The 21,442-nt window shown below is 42.2% G+C and overlaps 2 protein-coding genes across 2 annotated transcripts; both read right to left on the minus strand.

Moving 5' to 3' along the window:
* Nucleotides 1–17,630, minus strand: LOC115131662 (splicing factor U2AF 65 kDa subunit-like). Its single transcript, XM_029663542.2, has 12 exons — nt 17,482–17,630; nt 16,680–16,818; nt 16,499–16,537; nt 15,952–16,061; nt 13,450–13,604; nt 9,921–10,037; nt 9,585–9,723; nt 9,411–9,490; nt 9,078–9,200; nt 8,673–8,759; nt 2,796–3,047; nt 1–1,980 (listed from the first exon to the last, which is right to left on the minus strand). Exons 1-12 carry the CDS (start codon nt 17,528–17,530, stop codon nt 1,846–1,848), a joined length of 1,425 nt encoding a protein of 474 aa, XP_029519402.1. The 5' UTR covers nt 17,531–17,630; the 3' UTR covers nt 1–1,845.
* A 149-nt stretch (nt 17,631–17,779) lies between these two features.
* Nucleotides 17,780–21,442, minus strand: ccdc106b (coiled-coil domain containing 106b). The gene is given in 8 exon segments (XM_029665481.2): nt 17,780–19,032; nt 19,195–19,392; nt 19,539–19,700; nt 20,067–20,192; nt 20,195–20,257; nt 20,694–20,792; nt 20,955–21,043; nt 21,328–21,442. Coding segments are annotated over 7 exon segments (999 nt in total). The 5' UTR covers nt 20,989–21,043; nt 21,328–21,442; the 3' UTR covers nt 17,780–18,715.

Here is a 21,442-nt window from a genome sequence, read left to right on the forward strand (position 1 = left end):
TACATTAAATATGTTTTAATGAGATCAGTCAAGACCTTCTGTAAACAACCTTACAATGTAGAGGGAAGTGACGGAGTGCAAAAATTCTCACCTGCTAACCTGTTGACAGTATATGGACAGAGTCAAAGCCATTCTCTTACATAATCATTCAACCTGTTTCGGAAAACAACAAACAATCTCAGACGTGGAGAAGCTTTGGTAATGCAAATCATCTAAAAGATCCTCAGGAAACTACAGCATTTGGAACATAAACCTGTCAAAATAAAAGAGCGTTATGAAATTCGAAACAACGGAAAGTCTTGGGGATGGGAATAGAAAGGAAAATAATAGCAGACAGGTTCTTCCAAGTGTGATCTTTGTTGTAAAGAGAAAATCGAAAACAATTGAATAAGAAAGAGGAGTATAAGTGGAAGAAAGGGCCATGTAATTGAACTCTTCACATCGTTTTAATAGAGCCCACCCACGCCTGCAAATTATCTTGACTTTTCTATTTTATTGCCTGTCACGAACCTGAATTCATGTCATCCTCCAGAAAGCCTCACACGTGCATATCCACATCGTTTTTTGGTCCTAAAGATATCACTTCGAGGCAAAACGTACTACAAAAAAAACAGCAGATATGATTTTACAGTGAAATAAATAACATTGTGTCAATGTTGTTTTACAAGACCAACCAAGGGTTGAGGCAGGGCAGTGATAACTCTCTCTCGGCTGTACAGCAGTTTGTCTGAGGAGAGAGAGCGAGAGAGAGAACGAGAGAGGAAGCTGTGGAGGGGGAGAGTTCAGGGTTGTGTTCATTAGGCACCAAACTGAAGAAAACTGACTGAAACAGGGAGGGATCTGAACTTGTACAATAAGAAATACATATTTATTTTTTCAGTCGCAAAACATTTTGCTATGGTATGCCCTAATGAACACGACCCAAATGTATCCAGTTACAGTACCTCTGATTGGGTGAATAATATATGCAGTGCATCCAATCTAATGTAGCTGATTGGACATACAGTAAGGCCTAAAATACAGTTAAAGACTTAACACATACAACCCTATGAGATAGGGTTAATAAAACTGCATTTCATCATCACCGCTGTGTCATAGCATCAGCGTGATCGAGAGGCTTCTATTACAGGCTCTGGATCTGGCCTGGGTCAGCAGGTACTTCCTGTTAATATACTGGCCTGTAAGGTCTCCATATCAATGCAGTTGCCATTTTGGAGGTCTCATTGTTTTCTGTGGAATGGAGGTTGCCCACTGAGAAAGTCACATTGCATCATTTTCAGGCGTTTTGTTATCAAAAGAGGGCGGTTGATGCTAAGTTAAATGTACACAAAGACACAATACTTGAAGGTCCCCTCAGACTTAAGTCAGTGCTGAATTTACAATAAGTGGTGTTGATGTTCTGAAAATGGGGGGGGGGCCTAGAACATAAAAAAATTCCTGGCTCGAGTATGGATAAAACAAAATGGTTAAAATCGTGATTGAACTTGATTCATAGGAGAAAAGTCAGAATTTGACCAATTCTGCTGATAAGTGGCCTTAAATGAACTTCAATAGGCCTCTTATACTCATTATATCAAAGTGATAAATTAATAAATAAATACTCCATATAAATACATATTATCCACTGGCCAGACCCAGTTTGCTGTACAAAATGTACCTCCCATTCTTATAATACAATATAGGAATAATCTTTGTAACAAGTCTTCCAGTCTGCCTCTCTAGTAGCTAAATTCAAACTTTGTCTCCTCTTTAAAAAAAAATGCAAGTTGGGAGTGTTGTGATGCTCATAAATATTCATATCATTACATAAAACTCTGCTTCTCTCCCTCTGTCTGGTTCTCAGGTCTACCAGAAGTCTCGGCGGTGGTAAGCGTCTGGGTCACAGTACTTGGTCACCACCACCCTGTTGGCAAACTTCCTGCCTGTTAGCGCCTGCATGGCCTTCTGGGAGTCAAACAGCGTCATGAACTCCACAAAGATCTGAGAGAGGGAAAGAAAAGGATAGGAGAGTAGGTGAATAGCCATTCAGTATAGAACCATGTAATTCTACAGCAATCAACTATGATAAATGTTAACACACACACACAAAGGGCTTATTGCATTGGAAACTATTATCTTAAGCCTAGGCAAAAGTGATATGTTTTGAAATGCTTGTTTGAAAGGGCAAATTTACATTTTTTACACCCTTTTTCTCCCCAATTTCGTGATTACAATCTTGTCTCATCGCTGCAACTCCCCAATGGGCTCGGGAGAGGCGAAGGTCGGGTCCTCTGAAACATGACCCGCCGAACAGCGCTTCTTAACACCCGCTCGCTTAACCCGGAAGCCAGCTGCACTAATGTGTCAGAGGAAACACCGTTTAACTGACGACCGAAGTCAGCCTGCAGGCGCCCCGGCGCCCGCCACGAGGAATCGCTAGAGCATGATGAGCCAAGTAAAGCCCCCCCGGCCAAACCCTCCCCTAACCCAGATGATGCTGGGCCAATTGTGCGCTGCCCTATGGGACTCCGGGTCAAGGCCGGTAATGACACAGCCTGGGATCGAACCTAAGGCTGTAGTGACACCGCAACACTGCGATGCAGTGCCTTAGACCACTGCGCCACTCGGTAGGCCAGGGAATTCAATCATTTAACCTGAACTGAACGGATTCACTTAAAAAATGTACAATTTCAGAACGCACACCACACAAACTCTCCTCAAATGACTGCAACAAACACCCCCATGCATCATGAGCCCTCATCCCCTCCCATCTTAACATCCAGGTACTCCTTTACCCCTCCCCTTGCTCATCTCACCTTCCCAGTGCCTGGGACCTCCAGGCCATCCACTGGCCGGGGGATTTCAATGCTCTTCACCTGGCCGTACTTGCCGCACTCATCCCGGACATCCTCCACGATCTCCTCGTACTCCTCGTCATCCAGCAGCTCCTCCACAGCCACCATGTTCATCAGGCAGAGGACCTCAGTGGGTAGGCCACCCAGCGAAGCCATGGAGGTGGGCATCAGGCCTGGCACCTGGAGGGTCACCGGGGTCTGGTTCATACCCGTCTGATGGGGGAAGGGTGGGGAGAGGTGTTGGTGATTGGGAAGGTTGAAAGAACATGAGCACTTGTAGAAAACCTTTTAGAATGTTTAGGGTGTAAAAAACATAAGAATTTTTTAATAATAATGTGTCCTCTTTGCAGTTGTGTATATGCTTAGTCAATCCGTAGTCAGCTCTGGATTGTCCTGATTAAGTTATGAAACAAAGCTTGATGTTCCAGGTCAGTCATTCGGCGATGGTCACAAGCCATTCAAACAAAGTCGAGCTGCTTGAACTTTTGCGCCAGGAGTGGCATAAAGTCACCCAACATCAATGTGAAAGACTGGTGGAGAGCGTGCCAAGACGCATGAAAGCTGTGAATGAAAATCAGGGTTATTCCACCAAATATTGATTTCTGAACTCTTAAGATAAAACATTAGTATTGTGTTGTTAAAAAATGAATATGGACTTATTTTCTTTGCATTATTTGAGGTCTGACAACACTTTTTTGTTATTTTGACCAGTTGTCATTTTCTGCAAATAAATGCTCTAAATGACAATATTTTTATTTGGAACTTGGGAGAAATGTCAGTAGTTTATAGAATAAAACAAATTAAATTTTACCCAAACACATACACAAAATAGTAAAACCAGAGAAACTGATAATTTTGCAGTGGTCTCTGTATATACAGAGATGTATGTACACTACCGTTCAAAAGTTTGGGGTCACTTAGAAATGTCCTAGTTTTCCATGACAAAAATACATGAAATACATTGCTAAATTAATAGGAAATATAGTCAAGACATTGGCAATATAAATAATGATTTTTAATTGTGTCAAATAATCAAATAGTCTAAATAATCCTCCATTTGCAGCAACTACAGCCTTGCAGACCTTTGGAATTCTAGTTGTCCATTTGTTGAGGTAATCTGAAGAGATTTCACCCCATGCTTCCTGAAGCGCCTCCCACAAGTTGGATTGGCTTGCTGGGCACTTCTTTACATACCATACGGTCAAGCTGCTCCCACAACAGCTCAATAGGGTTGAGATCCGGTTACTGTGCTGGCCACTCCATCATAGACAGAATACCAGCTGACTGCTTCTTCCCTAAAGAGTTATTGCATAGTTTGGAGCTGTGCTTTGGGTCATTGTCCTGTTGTAGGAGGAAATTTGCTGCAGTTGTGCGCTGTCCACATAGTATGGCATTGAAAAATGGAGTAATAGCCTTCCTTCTACAAGATCCCTTTTACCCTGTACAAATCTACCACTTTACCATCACCAAAGCACCTCCAGACCATCACATTGCCTCCACCATGCTTGACAGATGGCGTCAAGCACTCCTCCAGCATCTTTTCATTTTTTGGGTCTCACGAATGTTCTTCTTTGTGATCTGAACACCTCAAACCTAGATTCGTCTGTCCATAACACTTTTTTCCAATCTTCCTCTGTCCAGTGTCTGTGTTCTTTTGCCCATCTTAATCTTTTCATTGGCCAGTCTGAGATATGGCTTTTTCTTTGCAACTCTGCCTAGAAGGCCAGCATCCCGGAATCGCCTCTTCACTGTTGACGTTGAGACTGGTGTTTTGTGGGTACTATTTAATGAAGCTGCCAGTTGAGGACTTGTGAGGCGTCTGTTTCTCAAACTAGACACACTAATGTTCTTGTCCTCTTGCTCAGTTGTGCACCGGGGCCTCCCACTCCTCTTTCTATTCTAATTAAAGCCCGTTTCAGAAGAAAGTTCTTTGTTTCTAGCCATTTTGAGCCTGTAATCGAGTCTGTAACCCACAAATGCTGATGCTCCAGATACTCAACTAGTCTAAAGAAGGACCGTTTTATTGCTTCTTTTAATCAGAACAGCTCTTTTCAGCTGTGCTAACATAATTGCAAAAGGGTTTTATGATGATCAATTAGACTTTTAAAATGATAAACGTAGATTAGCTAACACATCGTGCCATTGGAACACAGGAGTGATGGTTGCTGATAATGGGCCTCTGTACGCCTATGTAGATATTCCATTTAAAAATATATAAAAAATCAAGCTACAATAGTCATTTATAGCATTAACAATGTATACACTGTATTTCTGATCAATTTTATGTTATCTTAATGGACTCTTTTTTTTTTGCTGTTCTTTCAAAAACTAGGAGATTCTAAATGACCCCAAACTTTTGAACAGTAGTGTACACATACAGTGCATTCGGAAACTATTCAGACCCCTTGACTTTTTCCAAATGTTGTTATGTTACAGCTGTATTCTAAAATGAATTTTTTTTAAGAATCCCTCAATCTACACACAATACCCCATAATGACAAAGCAAAAACAGGTTTTTAGAAATGTTTACAAAATACATTTACATAACTATTCAGATCCTTCACTCAGTACTTTGTTGAAGCACCTTTGGGTATGATGCAACAAGCTTGGCACACCTGTATTTGGGGAGGTTTCTCCCACTCTTCTATGCAGATACTTTCAAGCTCTGTCAGGTTGGATGGGGAGTGTCGCTGCACAGCTATTTTCAAATCAATTATACATATTTAGCAGATGTTATTGGGGGTGAAATGCTTGTGTTCCTAGTGCAGTAGTATCTAACAATTCACAACAATACACAAATCCAAAAATAAAAGTGGAATAGATACTACTGCACTAGGAACACAAGCATTTCAGAAGTAAAAGTGGAATAGATACTACTGCACTAGGAACACAAGCATTTCAGAAGTAAAAGTGGAATAGATACTACTGCACTAGGAACACAAGCATTTCAAAAGTAAAAGTGGAATAGATACTACTGCACTAGGAACACAAGCATTTCAGAAGTAAAAGTGGAATAGATACTACTGCACTAGGAACACAAGCATTTCAGAAGTAAAAGTGGAATAGATACTACTGCACTAGGAACACAAGCATTTCAGAAGTAAAAGTGGAATAGATACTACTGCACTAGGAACACAAGCATTTCAAAAGTAAAAGTGGAATAGATACTACTGCACTAGGAACACAAGCATTTCAAAAGTAAAAGTGGAATAGACACTACTGCACTAGGAACACAAGCATTTCAGAAGTAAAAGTGGAATAGATACTACTGCACTAGGAACACAAGCATTTCAGAAGTAAAAGTGGAATAGATACTACTGCACTAGGAACACAAGCATTTCAAAAGTAAAATAATGGAATTAAGAAATATAATAATATAAATATTAGGATGGGAAATGTCGGAGTGGAATTTACTAAATACAGTAGAATAGAATACTGTATATACATATGAGATGAGTAAAGCTGTAAATAAATATTATTAAAGTGACTAGTGTTCCATTATTTAAAGTGGCCAGTGATTCCATGTCTATGTATATAGCGCAGCAGGCTCTAACGTGCAGGGTTGAGTAACTGGGTGGTACCCGACTAGTACTGGCTATTTAAAGTGACGGAGTGCAAAAATTCTCACCTGCTAACCTGTTGACAGTATATGGACAGAGTTCTCTTACATAGTCTATGTGATTAAAACAATCTTGAAGCATGGATTCCGATTGGTCAGACCAGCATTGAATAGACCTCAGCATGGGTACTTCCTGTTTGAGTTTCTGCCTATAGGAAGGGAGGAGCAAAATCGAGTCCTGATCTGATTTGCCGAAGGGAGGGCGGGGGGAGGGCCTTGTAGGCATCTCAAAAAAGCGAGTAGCAGTGATCTAGTGTTTTCCCTAAACTAGTACTACAGTCAATGTGTTGGTATAACTTCGGTAGTGTTTTCCTCAAATTTGCTTTGTTAAAATCCCCAGCTACAATAAATGCGGCCTCAGGATATGTGGTTTCCAGTTTGCATGAAGTCCAGTGTCGTTCATTGAGGGCCTACACTGAACATTAGCGAGTAATATACTCCGAAACAGTGGATGGTGTACCCGCCTCCCGAGTCGGACTAGAAATCCACTCTGAATACCTCTTCTCCGCCGGCGGCGACTTGAAGCAGCCTCTGGGATAAGTTCAATTGCCCTGGGGGGTACGAACAAAGGATCCAATTCAGGAAAGTTGTATTTCTGACCATAATGCTGGAGATTTACCGCCGCTATGATATCGAAAAGTTATTTCCGGCTGTATGTAATAACACAAAACCATTTCTGGGCTAATAATGTAATAAATAATACATTAAAAAAATGAAAGTTGTTTAGGAGCTAGAAGCAGAGCTGCCATGTCTGTTGGCTCCATCTTGCCATGCCATCAGGTCTCTTCAGAGATGTTCGATCGGGTTCAAGTCCGGGCCACTCAAGGACATTCAGAGACTTGTCCCTAAGCCACGCCTGCATTATCTTGGCTGTGTACTTAGGGTCGTTGTCCTGTTGGAAGGTGAACCTTCGCCCAGTCTGTGGTCCTGAGCACTCTGGAGCAGGTTTTCATCAAGGATCTCTCTGTACTTTGTTCCGTTCATCTTTCCCTCTATCCTGACTAGTCTCCCAGTCCCTGCCTCTGAAAAACATCCCACAACATGCTGCCACCACCATGCTTCACCGTAGGGATGGTACCAGGTTTCCTCCAGATGTGACGTTTCGAATTCAGGCTAAAGAGTTCAATCTTGGTTTCATCATACCAGAGAATCTTGTTTCTCATGGTCTGAGAGTCCTTTAGGTGCCCTTTGACAAACTCCAAGTGGGCTGTAATGTGCCTTTTATTGAGGAGTGGCTTCTGTCTGGCCACTACTATAAAGGCCTGATTGGTGGAGTGCTGCAGAGATGGTCGGGCTTCTGGAAGGTTCTCCCATCTCCACAGAGGAACTCTGGAGCTTTGTCAGTGACCATCAGGTTCTTGGTCACCTCCCTGACCAACGCCCTTCTCCCCTGATTGCTCAGTTTGGCCGGGCGGACTGTTCCAGGAAGAGTCTTGGTGGTTCCAAACTTTAAGAATGATGGAAGCCACTGTGTTCTTGGTGACCTTCAATGCTGCAGACATCTTTTGCTACCCTTCCCCAGATCTGTGCCTCGACACAATCCTGTCTCGGAGCTCTACGGAAAATTCCTTCGACCTCATGGCTTATGTGCCTTTCCAAATCATGTCCAACCAATTGAATTTACCAAAGGTGGACTCCAAGTTTTAGAAACATCTCAAGGATGATCCATGGAAACAGGACGCACCTGAACTAAATTTCAAATATCATAGCAAAGGGTCTGAATACTTATATAATAAGGTATCCATTTTTTTTTTGTCATTATGGGGTATCATGTGTAGATTGATGAAGGAAAAACATTTATTAAATTATTTTTAGAATAAGGGTGTAACAGAATTTGGAAAAGGTCAAAGGGTCTGAATACTTTCCAAATGCACTGTATGTGTGTGTGTATATTTACAGTACCAGTCAAAAGTTTGGACACACCTACTCATTCAAGGGTTTTTCTTAATTTTTTACATTGTAGAATAATAGTGAAGACATCAAAACTATGAAATAACACATATGGAATCATGTAGTAACCAAAGTAGCCCCCCTTTGCCTTAATGACAGCTTTGCACACTCTTGGCATGTTCTCCCACGTTGTGTGCCTTACTTACTCACACATTTTTTTCCCTCATTCTGTCTTCCATTTTGAAATGTTTTCTACCGTTTGCTCCTTTTGAACAGCACCCAGTTGTAAAGTGTGCCTCTACTTGTAGTCTATCATCTCTGCTACTCACCAGAGCTGCGTTCTTGGCCCCAACACTGGCTCTCTGCACCAGGAGCTTCTTGTCCCCCAGCTGCATCCCATTCAACCCTGCAATTGCCTGAGACGGCAAACATAGTTAGAACAGAGGGATGCATCACAATAGTCAAAATGTATTTCCTATCCACATCTCCTTTCCTACAACAGCGCTGATCTACTAAGGCTGGATGGGTGACAGCAATATGGAAGACGACTACTATGAGATTGGCTTTCACCTGGCCAGGTATATCAGATCAGTGCGGATTAAAGAGAGACAGACAGGGTAGCCACTTTGTACTATTGACATGCAGCCCAAGAGTTTGTGACCTTATGTTAACCTCATATCTATAACAATAAACATATTGCACACAGCAATACAGGTGCAATATCTGACACTGACCTGGTCGTTCAAATTGACGTCCACATATTCACAGAAGGCGTAGCCCTTGGAGAGGGCCGTGGCGCTGTCTTTGACCAGGTTGAAGGCCTTCAGAGGGCCAAAGGAGGTCAATAGCTCTTTTACCTAGGAGGGGGGGGGGGGGTGAAGACCAGAAAACACGAACAATGAACAAAATTATATGAGGGGAAGGATTGCTCTATCAGTAATATTGTCTGAACTAAAACAAATGAATTCTCAACCTTGATGATTGACAAAGTTAAACAGTACTATGAAATGTATTGATCATGCTAGAGACTTAGAAAGAAGGACTTCAATAAGTTAGAAAGGACTGACCTGATCATCATTAAGGTAATTTGGCAAGCCACCGATGAAGAGTTTGTGGGCTGAGTCTGGCACCACGGTCGAAACCACTCCTAATCCAAGCAACAGTGAGATATAGGGTTAAGACATTTTTTAAAATTGAAATCAGAGGATTCAACTGTGTCAACAATCTTTCGAAAGACCCACCTGGTACATAGACACTGGGGCTCTCACTCATGCCGGGCAGGGGCTGGTAGTCGTGAGGCCGTCTGATCTTCAGGCTCTGACCCTGGAAGATGATGCCGTCAAAGGCCATGGCCTGGGTCGTCTCGTCCACCGAGCGGAACTGGAAGAGGCACAGGTAGAGAGAAGGTCAACATTGTGACGTGCTATTGTAGAAGCATGCAAAACACAACGATACTTCAGCACTCAGCACGGCAACTGTTAGCGGGCAATGCAAGCTAGCTAACAACTGCCATCCATGATCGACATGTATTTTATGCCATCATTTTTATACTAAATACATTTTAGTTGAGCACACACCTCGAGGAAGGCAAAGTTCTTGTCCTGGTTTATCTGTACAGCTAGAACAGGGTTGCCAGGGGCCTGGGTGAGTCCGCCAAGGCACATCTGGGCATTGAAGAAATCCATCATTGCTTCCTATTGACACAACATGGACGATCACTTATACGTTTTGCAATTGGGAAGGCAGAAGTACATAGAACCAGCCTGGTCGAGAGCCTTCTATGACACAGTAGTGATGATTAAATACACAGTTATTTTTAACTATATCGCATAGGGTTGAGGCGTTAGTCTTGAACTGTATTAGGCCTTATGTCCGATCAGCTACAATGAACAAACGCAACATGAAACAATTTCAAAGACTTTACAGAGTTACAGTTCATATAAGGACATCAGCTAATTGAAATAAATTGATTAGGCGCTAATCTATGGATTTCACATGACTAGGAATACAGACATGCATCGGTATGTCACAGATACCTTTAAAAACAAAAGTCATCCCAAACATGCTCAAATCGGTGACATGTCTGGTGAGTATGCAGGACATGGAAGAACGAGGACATTTTCAGCTTCCAGCAATTGTGTACAGATCCTTGCGACATCGGGCTGTGCATGATCAAGCTGAAACATGAGGTGATGGCGCCGGAGGAATGGCACAACAATGGGCCTCAGGATCTCGTCACGGTATCTCTGTGCATTCAAATTGCCATCCATAAGTTAGAATTGTGTTTAATTTCCATAGCTTATGCCTGCCCATACCATAACCCCACCGCCACCATAGGGCACTCTGTTCACAACGTTGACATCAGCAAACCGCTGGCCCACACGACACCTGCCTGGTACAGTTGAAACTGGGATTCATCCATGAAGTGCAAACCTCTCCATCGTGCCAGTGGCCATCAAAGGTGAGCATTTGCCCACTGAAGTCGGTTACAACGCCAAACTGCAGTCAGGTCAAGACCCTGGTGAGGACGACGAGTACTAAGATGAGCTCCCCCTGGACTGTTTCTTAAAGTGCAGAAATTCTTCAGTTGTGCAAACCCACAGTTTCATCAGCTTTCCGTGTGGCTGGTCTCAGACAAACGCGCAGGTAAAGAAGCCGGATGTGAAGGTTTTGGGCTGGCGTGGTTTGCGGTTGTGATGCCGGTTGGCGGTACTGCCAAATTCTCAAAAAACGATGTTGGAGGTGGCTTATGATAGAGAAAATAAACTTAAATTCTCTGGCAACAGCTCTGGTGGACATTCCTGCAATCAGCATGCCAATTGCACGCTCCCTCAAAGCTTGAGACATCTGTGGCATTGTGTTGTATGACAAAACTGCACATTTTAGAGTGGCCTTTTAGGTGCACCTGTGTAATTATCATGCTGTTTAATCAGCTTATTGATATGCCACACCTGTCAGGTGGATGGATTATTGTGACATAGGAGAATGCTGACTAACAGGGATGTCAACACATTTGTGCACAACATTTTAGAGAAATACGTTTTTTGTGCATATGGAAAATGTTAGGTATATTTTATTTCCGCTCATGAAATATGGGACCAAGACTTTACATGTTGCTTTTATATTTTTGTTAGGCTACAGTTTACATACACTTACGTTGGAGTCATTAAAACTTGTTTTTCAACCACTCTAACATTTCTTGTTAACAAACTATAGTTTTGGCAATTCGGTTAGATCATCTACAATGTGCATGACACGAGTACTTTATCAACAATTGTTTACTGACAGATTATTTCACTGTATCACAATTCCAGTGGGTTAGAAGTTTACATGCACTAAATTGAGTGTGCCTTTAAACAGCTTGGAAAATTCCAGAAAATTATGTCATGGCTTTAGAAGCTTCTGATAGGCGAATTGACATAATTGGAGTCAATTGAAGGTGTACCTGTGGATGTATTTCAAGGCCTACCTTCAAACTCAGTGCCTCTTTGCTTGACATCATGGGAAAATCAAAAGAAATCAGCCAAGACCCCAGAAAAAAAATTGTAGACCTTCACAAGTCTGGTTAATCATTGGGAGCAATTTCCAAACGCCTGAAGGTACCACGTTCATTTGTACAAACAATAGTACGCAAGTATAAACACCATGGGACCCCGCAGCCGTCATACCGCTCAGGAGGGAGACGCGTTCTGTCTCCTAGAGATGAATGTACTTTGGTGCGAAAAGTGCAAATCAATCCCAGAACAACAGCCAAGGACCTTGTGAAGATGCTGTAGGAAACAGGTACAAAAGTATCTATATCCACAGTAAAACGAGTCCTATATCGACATAACCTGAAAGGCCGCTCAGCAAGGAAGAAGCCACTGCTCCAAAACCGCCCTAATAAATCCAAACTACGGTTTGCAACTGCACATGGGAACAAAGATTGTACTTTTTGGAGAAATGTCCTCTGTTCTGATGAAACAAAAATAGAACTGTTTGGCCATGATGCCCATCGTTATGTTTGGAGGAAAAAGGGGGAGGCTTGCAATCCGAAGAACACCATCCCAACCGTGAAGCACGTGTGTCAGCATCATGTTGTGGGGGTGCATTGCTGCAGGAGGGACTGGTGCACTTCACAAAATTGATGGCTTCATGAGGAAAATTATGTCTATATTGAAGCAACATCTCAAGACATCAGTCAGGAAGTTAAAGCTTGGTCGCAAAGGGGTCTTCCAAATGGACAATGACCCCAAGCAGACTTCCAAAGTTGTGGCAAAATGGCTTAAGGACAACAAAGTCAAGGTATTAGAGTGGCCATCACTAAGCCCTGACCTCAATCGTATTGAAAATCTGTGGGCAGAACTGAAAAAGCGGGTGCGAGCAAGGAGGCCTACAAACCCGACTCAGTTACACCAGCTCTGTCAGGAGGAATGGGCCAAAATTTAACCAACTTATTGTGGGAAGCTTGTGGAAGGCTACCCAAAACATTTGACACAAGTTAAACAATTTAAAGGCAATGCTACCAAATACTAATTGAGTGTAGACCCACTGAGAATGTGACAAAATAAATAAAAGCTGAAATAAATCAATCTCTACTATTATCCTGACATTTCACATTCCTAAAATAAAGTGGTGATCCTAACTGACCTAAGACAGGGAATGTTTACTAGGATTAAATGCCAGGAATTGTGAAAAACTGTGTTTAAATTTATTTGGCAAAGGTGTATGTAAACTTCCGACTTCAACTGTACATTAGATTTGGTGAATAATATATGCAGTGCATCCAATCAGTAACTGGATCTGAAATTGATACATCTGGTTGTGGTCTTTAGGGCACACTGCAGCTCTTTGTCAAGTGTTGCATTGACTTCACTTGCTGATGTGTAGTAATCAGCATATACAGAGACACAGGCTTCACTCAGAGCCAGTGGCAAGTCATTAGTAAAGATTGGTGGGAAAAAAACATCAGTCTGCTTCATGTGAATTATTTACCCTTTTCACACCACCATGCCAACCCGAACCGTACTGCAACTATGTTGAATGCTTAACCAAGCCAGCACAGTACCGCTCAGCTTGGCTCTGCTAAGGTAGTGTGGAAAGGGTAGCAGTTTCCCCATTACCTACCTCTGTGATGCCAAATGGTATGTTGCCTACGTAGAGCCTCCTGGCCTGCCTGGTCATTTGGCTGCCCACCACGGGTACAGAGGTGGGGGCGTGGGGCAGCCCCTCTGGAGTTATCATGGTGGGCAGCAGGGCCGTGGCTGGGATCTGGCCAGCAGCTGAGACAGGAACATGGACTCAAGTTAGATATGAGTCTAACGGAGAAGAAATACTCAACACCTGTTCTTTCCATGACATAGGCTGACCAAGGGAATCCAGGTGAAAGCTATGATCCCTTATTGAAGTCACTTGTTAAATTCACATCAAAGAGTAGATGAAGGGGAGGTGACAGATTAAAGAAAAGTTTAAGCCTTGAGACATGTGCCATTTAGAGGGTGAAGTGGGCAAGACACAAGATTTAAGTGCCTTTGAACGGGGCATGGCAATACGTTCCAGGCGCACCGGTTTGTGTCGAGAACTGCAACGCTGGCGGGTTTTTCACTCAACAGTTTCCCGTGTATATCAAGAATGGTCCACCAACCAAAGGACATTTTTGGGGGCAATATTAAGAAGGTGTTTTTAATGTTTTGTACACTCAGTGTATGTATAACTATATACAGTGCATTCGTAAAGTACTCAGACCCCCTCACTTTTTCCACAATTTGTAACGTGGCAAATATATTTAAAAAATAACTAATAAAATATTACATTTACATAAGTATTCAGACCCTTTACTCGGTATATTGTTGAAGCACTTTTGGCAACGATTACAGCCTCGAGTCTTCTTGGGTATGACGCTACAAGCTTGGAACACCTGTATTTGGGGAGTTTCGCCCATTCTTCTCTGCAGATCTTCTCAAGCTCAGGTTGAGAGACATGTCACGAAGCCACTCCTGCATTGTCTTGGCTGTGTGCTTAGGGTCCATTTTCCTGTTGGAAGGTGAAACTTCGCCCCAGTCGGAGGTGGTTCCAAACTTCTTCCTTTTAAGAATGATGGAGGCCACTGTGTTCTTGGGGTTCTTCAATGCTGTAGAAATATTTTGGTACCCTTCCCCAGATCTGTCCCTCGACACAATCCTGTCTCGGACCTCAACGGACAATTCCTTCGACCTCATGGCTTGGATTTTGCTCTGACATGCACTGTCAACTGTGGGACCTTACATAGTGTATGCCTTTCCAAATCATGTCCAATCAATTAAATTTACCACAGGTGGACTACAATCAAGTTGTAGAAACATCTCAAGGATGATCATTGGAAACTTGCAAATGTCTAAAAACCTGTTTTCGCTTTGTCATTATGGGGTATTATTTTGTGTAGATTGATAAGGATTTTCTTAAATTAAATGTAATATTTTTTAGGATATGGCTGTAACATAACAAAATGTGGAAAAAGGCAACGGGATCTGAATAATTTCCGAATGCACTGTATTTATGTACAGTTGAAGTTGGAAGTTTACATGCACTTAGGTTGGAGTCATTAAAACTCGTTTTCTACCACTCCACTAAATCCTTGTTATTAACAAACTACAGTTTTGGCAAGTCGGTTAGGACATCTACTGTGTGCTTGACACAAGTAATTTTTCCAACAATTGTTTACAGACAGATTATTTCACTTATAATTCACTGTATCATAATTCCAGTGGGTCAGAAGTTTACATACACTAAGTTGACTGTGCCTTCAAACAGCTTGGAAAATTCCAGAAAATTATGTCATAGCTTTAGAAGCTTCTGATAGGCAAATTGACATAATTTGAGTCAATTGGAGGTGTACCTGTGGATGTATTTCAAGGCCCACCTTCAAACTCAAAGAAAAATTGTAGACCTCCACAAGTCTGGTTCATCCTTGGGAGCAATTTACAAATGTCTGAAGGAATCACTTACATTTGTACAAACAATAGTAGGCAAGTATAAACACCATGGGACTAAGCAGCCGTCATAACGCTCAGGAAAGAGACGCATTCTGTCTCTTAGAGATGAATGTACTTTGATTGCAAATCAATCCCAGAACAACAGCAAAGGACCTTGTGAAGATGCTGGAGGAAACAGGTACAAACGTATCTACATCCACAGTAAAAACGAGTCGTATATCGACATAACCTGAAAGGCCGCTCAACAAACGAAACGTTTGACCCAAGTTAAACAATTTAAAGGCAATGCTACCACATACTAATTAAGTGTATGTAAACTTCTGACTCACTGGGAATGTGATGAAATAAATTAAAGCTGAAATAAATCACTCTACTATTATTCGGACATTTCACATTCTTAAAATAAAGTGGTGATCCTAACGGACCTAAGACAGGAGGGAATTTTTACTGGGATTAAATGTCAGGAATTGTGAAAAACTGAGTTTAAATGTATTTGGCTAAGGTGTATGTAAACTTCCGACTTCAACTGTGTATGTATTAAGTGAGAGGGACTGAGTTGAATACTTTCATACAAAATCGCATTAACAGCCTTTGCTTTTGAGCAAAAATAATACGGACCATGATGTGACACTATTATAGTGAGTACTGACAAACTGACCCTGCATAGCCTTGTACTGCAGGGGGGTGATATGCTCGAAGCCTGGTGCCGGGACATCCCAGTACTTCCTCACTTTCTTCTTCTTCTCTCTGTGCAGAGCTGGAGAGCGACTGCAGGAGAGAGACAGGAGGGGACAGGAGAGATGGACATATAGCCTTGCAATGCAGAGACCGTGTGGACGGAGGTTAATGGATAGCACAAAAGTATGGGAATCAATGGGATATCACAAAAAAATACATTTTGGATTGATAGTTATAATACATTGCTCTTAGAACTCTATCTACCTGGCATCTACATGCTCCCATTTGTATATGGTTTAAACATCAGACATTTACCATAATATAAGCCCTGATTTCAAAGTAAGCCTCTGACCATTATAGATCCAAGTCGTCTCCCCTTACCTTGACCCTGTTTGTATTAAGAACCATTCTGACATTAGAACACTCAACAACCACCAAGTACATTATTTAACAGATGGACAGCTGACTCATAATTAGCAGTTCAACTTTGAGTGTCATGCACGTCACGGTCTGCTGTAATACTGTACCTCACAACAGTCTCTTGGGATTGTTTTTGATTCTGTATGCTGAAATAACAGTTAAAACAAGGGTATTCCGTTTATTATTGCATAAAGGTGGGGAAAGAAATAGTTGAAACCAGTGATCCACAGAAAGCTATTCACACAAAATGGAAGTGCAACTCATTTCAAATACTTGTACAGTATCCACCTGCGCCTGTGTCGACGACGTTCCTTGCTGTCGCCACGGCTTTCCCTGCTCTTCCTCCTTTCCCGGCACCTCTTCTTCCTCTCTCGGCTGAGACTGCGGGACGGGGTACGCCACCCATGCCGATTCTCCTTGTCCCGCTCTGAAGGGGGAAAGAGGGAGGAAGGGGAGGCGAGCAGGGGAGAGTCACAGTGACAAAGTCACAGGATCCCTTAGTTGCAGGAGGAGAGACAAATCCTTAAGCATACTGCTTAAAAAAAAGTCATAAGCACAAGTGTATGCTGCTACTCCTGTTATAGCTAACGTTAGAATTAAAAGGCAATTGCCATTCACGCTATCAACATGCAGAGTTAGCACATCTGCGGGCATATCTGTAACACTATTCCCTGATTCTACATTGCATAAATGTGTCCTGGTATAGTACCCTTTATACACGCTGATGGTGAGCGTGGTGTAGTTAAGAGCAAAAGTCATGGACAGGTCCCAATTATTTTTAATTTGCTCCCGAAAAAAAAAAAAAAAACACTAATCAGGCAGATGTGACTAGCTATTCTGTGATGGCTAGCGGGTCATTCAGTGCCTTTTGTCATACATTGCGAGCAGACGTGCCAGCATGTGAGTCTATATGTGTCATAAATTAATATTGTTTTGGTAAACAAATCATAGGCCTAGTGCAAGCAGCTAGCTGACAGCAATGTGTAGTGACAGCGAGCTACTGGTATGCTAGCTCCCTATAATAATAATAATCTCTAAGACCTAGCTGGTACAATTAACCATTACTATAGGATGAATGGTCAACACTAACCTTTCTTATTTTCAGTCAACAATCTCTCGAATTCATCAAAATCCGACATTTTAGACCTAGATTGGATGACTTCTCTTGTTAGTTTTGCTACCAAGGCTACAAATAAACACAGCTTGTTTGAATCAAGACTGGACACAGGAAATTAGGACGCCCCCTGTCGGCATGGAATAATATTGATGTAGTGTGTGTGCTGAACAGAGGAATTCTGGAACATTTTTCAGAGCCCAGATTGAGAGACATTACATTTCAGAAATATGTCTATCTAGGAAGACAGATACCAACTACTAAAACGCATAACTGCATTTTGCGCAAACAATGTTTTTTTTTATTGTACAGCAGATGGGTTACACCGCTTTCACTGACCTCAATATACTTTCGAAATGTGGAAAGAAAATGTCAAATACATAAATTAACAAAATAATATTGTAGCTGTGGATCAGGTATTAACAAATGGTTCAACAATGAAAACAAATAAACATGTACAGGTGGAGTTTCTTTAAACCCACGGCTCAGAACGGTGTGCCTGTCCATTAACGGTCTTTACCATCAAAACAGCATTTGATGTATGCTCAAATTCTTCACATTTTCCATTAATTTGGACTCCGCAAATTTGTAGAACATATTTCCCTGAATGGCAGTCATCTACAAAAACTAGCAGGGCTCTCAAAGGAAGGAATACAGTGTCTGCAGTAGGTCAGTGCTTCTACCATTCATGAATCATGCAGAAACACACCGCAGATCATTATTCTGCTGTGCCACCTGACAATGAAAGAGCCATGAATCAAAGACTATAAAAACTTAATCCAATTAACATGAACAGCAGGATGGAGCCAACATTATTTTTCTTTGTAACTGCTGTAATAGGCTATGTCACAAAATTATCCAGTGTGTTGCTACATCACAAAATTATCCCGTGTGTGGCTTTTAGTTAATACAGTGACAGACTACAACCGTTTACACAAAATCCATCTCTTTCCTTCAAAAAAAAAAAAAAGTGTAAAAGTGTAAACATATCTCTCGCTCAACAACAAAAAACTACCCTCGGTGCACCCAATGCGGTAATCCTGCAATTAGCCCTTCAGAAAATGTTTCAAACACAATGAATAAGATACTTCAAGAGAAGAGGTAAAAAAAAGAAATAAGAAAAAAAAAAGTGTGACTCCCCATGAAGGTCAATAACTTTTCAGTCTACCTTCCCTCCATGTCTAAACGTATAGGAGGAAAGGACCCTCCATTAGTTTCTGAACCTGTAGGAGATGGGCAGAAGCAGGTGGTTCTTCTTCATGGCTGCCACTTTCGCGTGCATGGGCTCGTCCAGGGCCTTGTAGCAGCGACGGGCGTAGTCCAGGAGCTTCTCCTTGGAAGACTCAAACTCGCCCACCTCGGCCACCTTCTCTGGGGCTACCAGCAGCAGCTCGGCGATGGGGGATGTGGAGGCCATAGTGTTGCGGTCCACCCGGTGGACCTGGAAGGCCTTGGACATGCTCCTCAGGCGCTGGTAGGTGAGGAGGATCTTCTGGTACCGGTGGAGCACACCGTCAGGATCTTTCACTGGAGGAGAGGAGACATTTTAGTTAGCAGTTGATAGGAATTTCCCCCCAAAAGTGTGATAACAAGGAAACAATTTTTTCCAACATGCAATTGAATATTATTACGCAGCAGACGAATGCACCGGGCATAGAAAATAACATAGAAATAAACTGACTTGATTACCTCTTTGTCTTTCCTTGCCCCGAGTAATCCGGAAAACCCGTCTCATTTTCATTCTCGGCTCCCCACCATTCCTGGATCCCTTTTTCTTGGACATCTTCTCGTCCGATGAATCGTCATCCTCTTCCACTTCCTCTTCCTCCATATAACCGTCTTCCTCAAAGTACTTATCTTCTTCGATCACACGCACCTCCTGTTTTACTGGGGGGGGGGGCAGTGACAAAATGTATCCTCGTACACTTCAAGACACTAGATGACGGTTGACACTAAAGCCTAGCTTAAGCTGTATGACTCTCCCACTCCTAAAAAGCCATCCCACCCAAAAATCTATTCTGCTTCCCTCTCACCAGGTACTCTGCTGCTACATGTGTGAGGTTGGCTCTGGACGTGTTTCCGTAGCATTCCAGACCTGGTGGTCATGGGTGAAGGAGGAGGGCTTGGAGCTCTCTCTGGTGGAGGTTTCAGAGTAGTGTAGTTCAGACTAGTGTGTTGGGATTCGGGATAAACATCTAATAAAGAGGGGAGAGGATAATCGATTTTTAAACGAGTTCCAATTTTTTAAATTATTTTTTCCCCCCTCTACCTCAATTTCACCTCTCTCCATGTATCAGCTTATATAGTTGTGTATTCACTTGTATTATGCTTCCAAACAGTGCACTAAATAGAAAGTGTGACCAGATAAGAAACAGTGCTTCAATTGAACGTACAGTCAAGTACTGACCCACTGGGCACACACTGGTTGAATCAATGTTGTTTCCACGTTGTTCAATGAAATTACATTGAACCAACCTGGAATAGATGCTAAATTGACATCTGTGCCCAGTGGGAGGTCAGTAGAAAAGTGCTCCCCACCACCAACCCCCCCCAGTCTTTACGGTTGCTCTCCGGCGTCCTCATGGAGGAGACAAAGCGTTCCAGCTGGCAGCGCAGGAAGTTGCGTTCCTCCTCCAGGTCCTCGATGCGCTTCTGCAGCCACGAATTCTTCTCCAGGGACACACAAGGTGGGTGCGCAGGTTGGTGATCAGCATGAACGGGCTGTAGTGCGGAGGCATTTCAGAAGCCGACTCTGGAAGGGGGCAGTTCATTATTTGACTGTTTGAGGCATTGGTCATACATGGGTAGGCCCTGAGAAGTTATTGACCACCTGACTTATGACACCATAATTACATGATTCATTTAGTTGATTAAGGTATCAAGAGGTGATTACGCAGGGCACTATTCATGAGGGATGGTAGTTTAATCACCTCCACCCTCCAGGTGAATGGAATTTCTATCCAATTAGTGACAATCAATAAACTGTAGATCACTTTGCTCGGGTTTGAGTAGCCCTGAACTATCTTATCTGACATGGTCATGATAGGAGAAAACATTTATAAGGGGTTGCTTAACTTAGTAATATTCTGTATGAGAGACTGGTAAAATGGTTAATACAGAAGCCTGGTTGTTACCCAGCACCCCCTCCAAAAAGATATCTGTCTGACTGGTATTATGCACAAATGTACCTTCCAAAATCTGCTCACTCTGGTTCAGATAGGCAGACCGGCCCTGGTTCTCCTCAAAGGGGAATGAGACTTCATATTCATCCACAACATTATATAGACCTTTAGGGACCACAGTCAATGGTAGTGACACATGAGTGACAAATAAAACATGTAATTTGATAAATATACTGTTTAAATGGAAGTGCATTGAGTAAGCTAATTGAAGTCATTTTGTAAAATAACAAAACAGCCTATTCGGAGGACGAAGACAAATGAAAGTACCTGTTGCATTCCTCGTGCTTGTCCGATCAGTCATCCTTCGTGGATTGATTTAAATGACTTAAATGTGGATTGAGTGCTGTTCTGCAAATCTGTAATACATATGGCAACATTGTAACATTATAATAAGCACCGTCGTGGATCATACGTCAAGAAGTGTTAAAACAGTCATTAGTCCGTCGAGACGGTGATGTCACCAGCTGTAAAACAATTAAGATACCCCCAATGCGATTTCGCCATATAAGTGGTATCTAGTAAGTTCACCTGTTCCGAAATCGAAATGTAGCTAATCAATGTAGAATGCAATACGAATACAGGTCAAAACAACTGATGTTTTAGCATGAAATGTCAGCGAATGGTTTGTATTAGTTGTTACCCCGTTCTTCAAACGAGCCGCAAGTTAATAAGCAAGTTAATAACCATCCGCTTCCCATCAGGTGAAATGGGGTGAATTAGACAGCTTTTCTAATCGAGCCACGTGCGTAATTACT

This window comes from Oncorhynchus nerka, linkage group LG7 (genome assembly GCF_034236695.1).
Source record: "Oncorhynchus nerka isolate Pitt River linkage group LG7, Oner_Uvic_2.0, whole genome shotgun sequence".
Classification (NCBI taxonomy): Eukaryota; Metazoa; Chordata; class Actinopteri; order Salmoniformes; family Salmonidae; genus Oncorhynchus; species Oncorhynchus nerka.

What these genes read in the sequence shown, in the direction of transcription:
- LOC115131662 (XM_029663542.2), bottom strand. Translation starts at nt 17,530, where the DNA reads ATGTCGGATTTTGATGAATTCGAGAGATTGTTGACTGAAAATAAGAAA. An exon ending in GTTGACTGAAAATAAGAAAG is followed by an intron (nt 16,819 to 17,481) that starts GTTAGTGTTGAC and finishes TTCCCCCTTCAG; the next exon opens with AGCGGGACAAGGAGAATCGG. An exon ending in ATTACCTTAATGATGATCAG is followed by an intron (nt 9,201 to 9,410) that starts GTCAGTCCTTTC and finishes CCCCCCTCCTAG; the next exon opens with GTAAAAGAGCTATTGACCTC.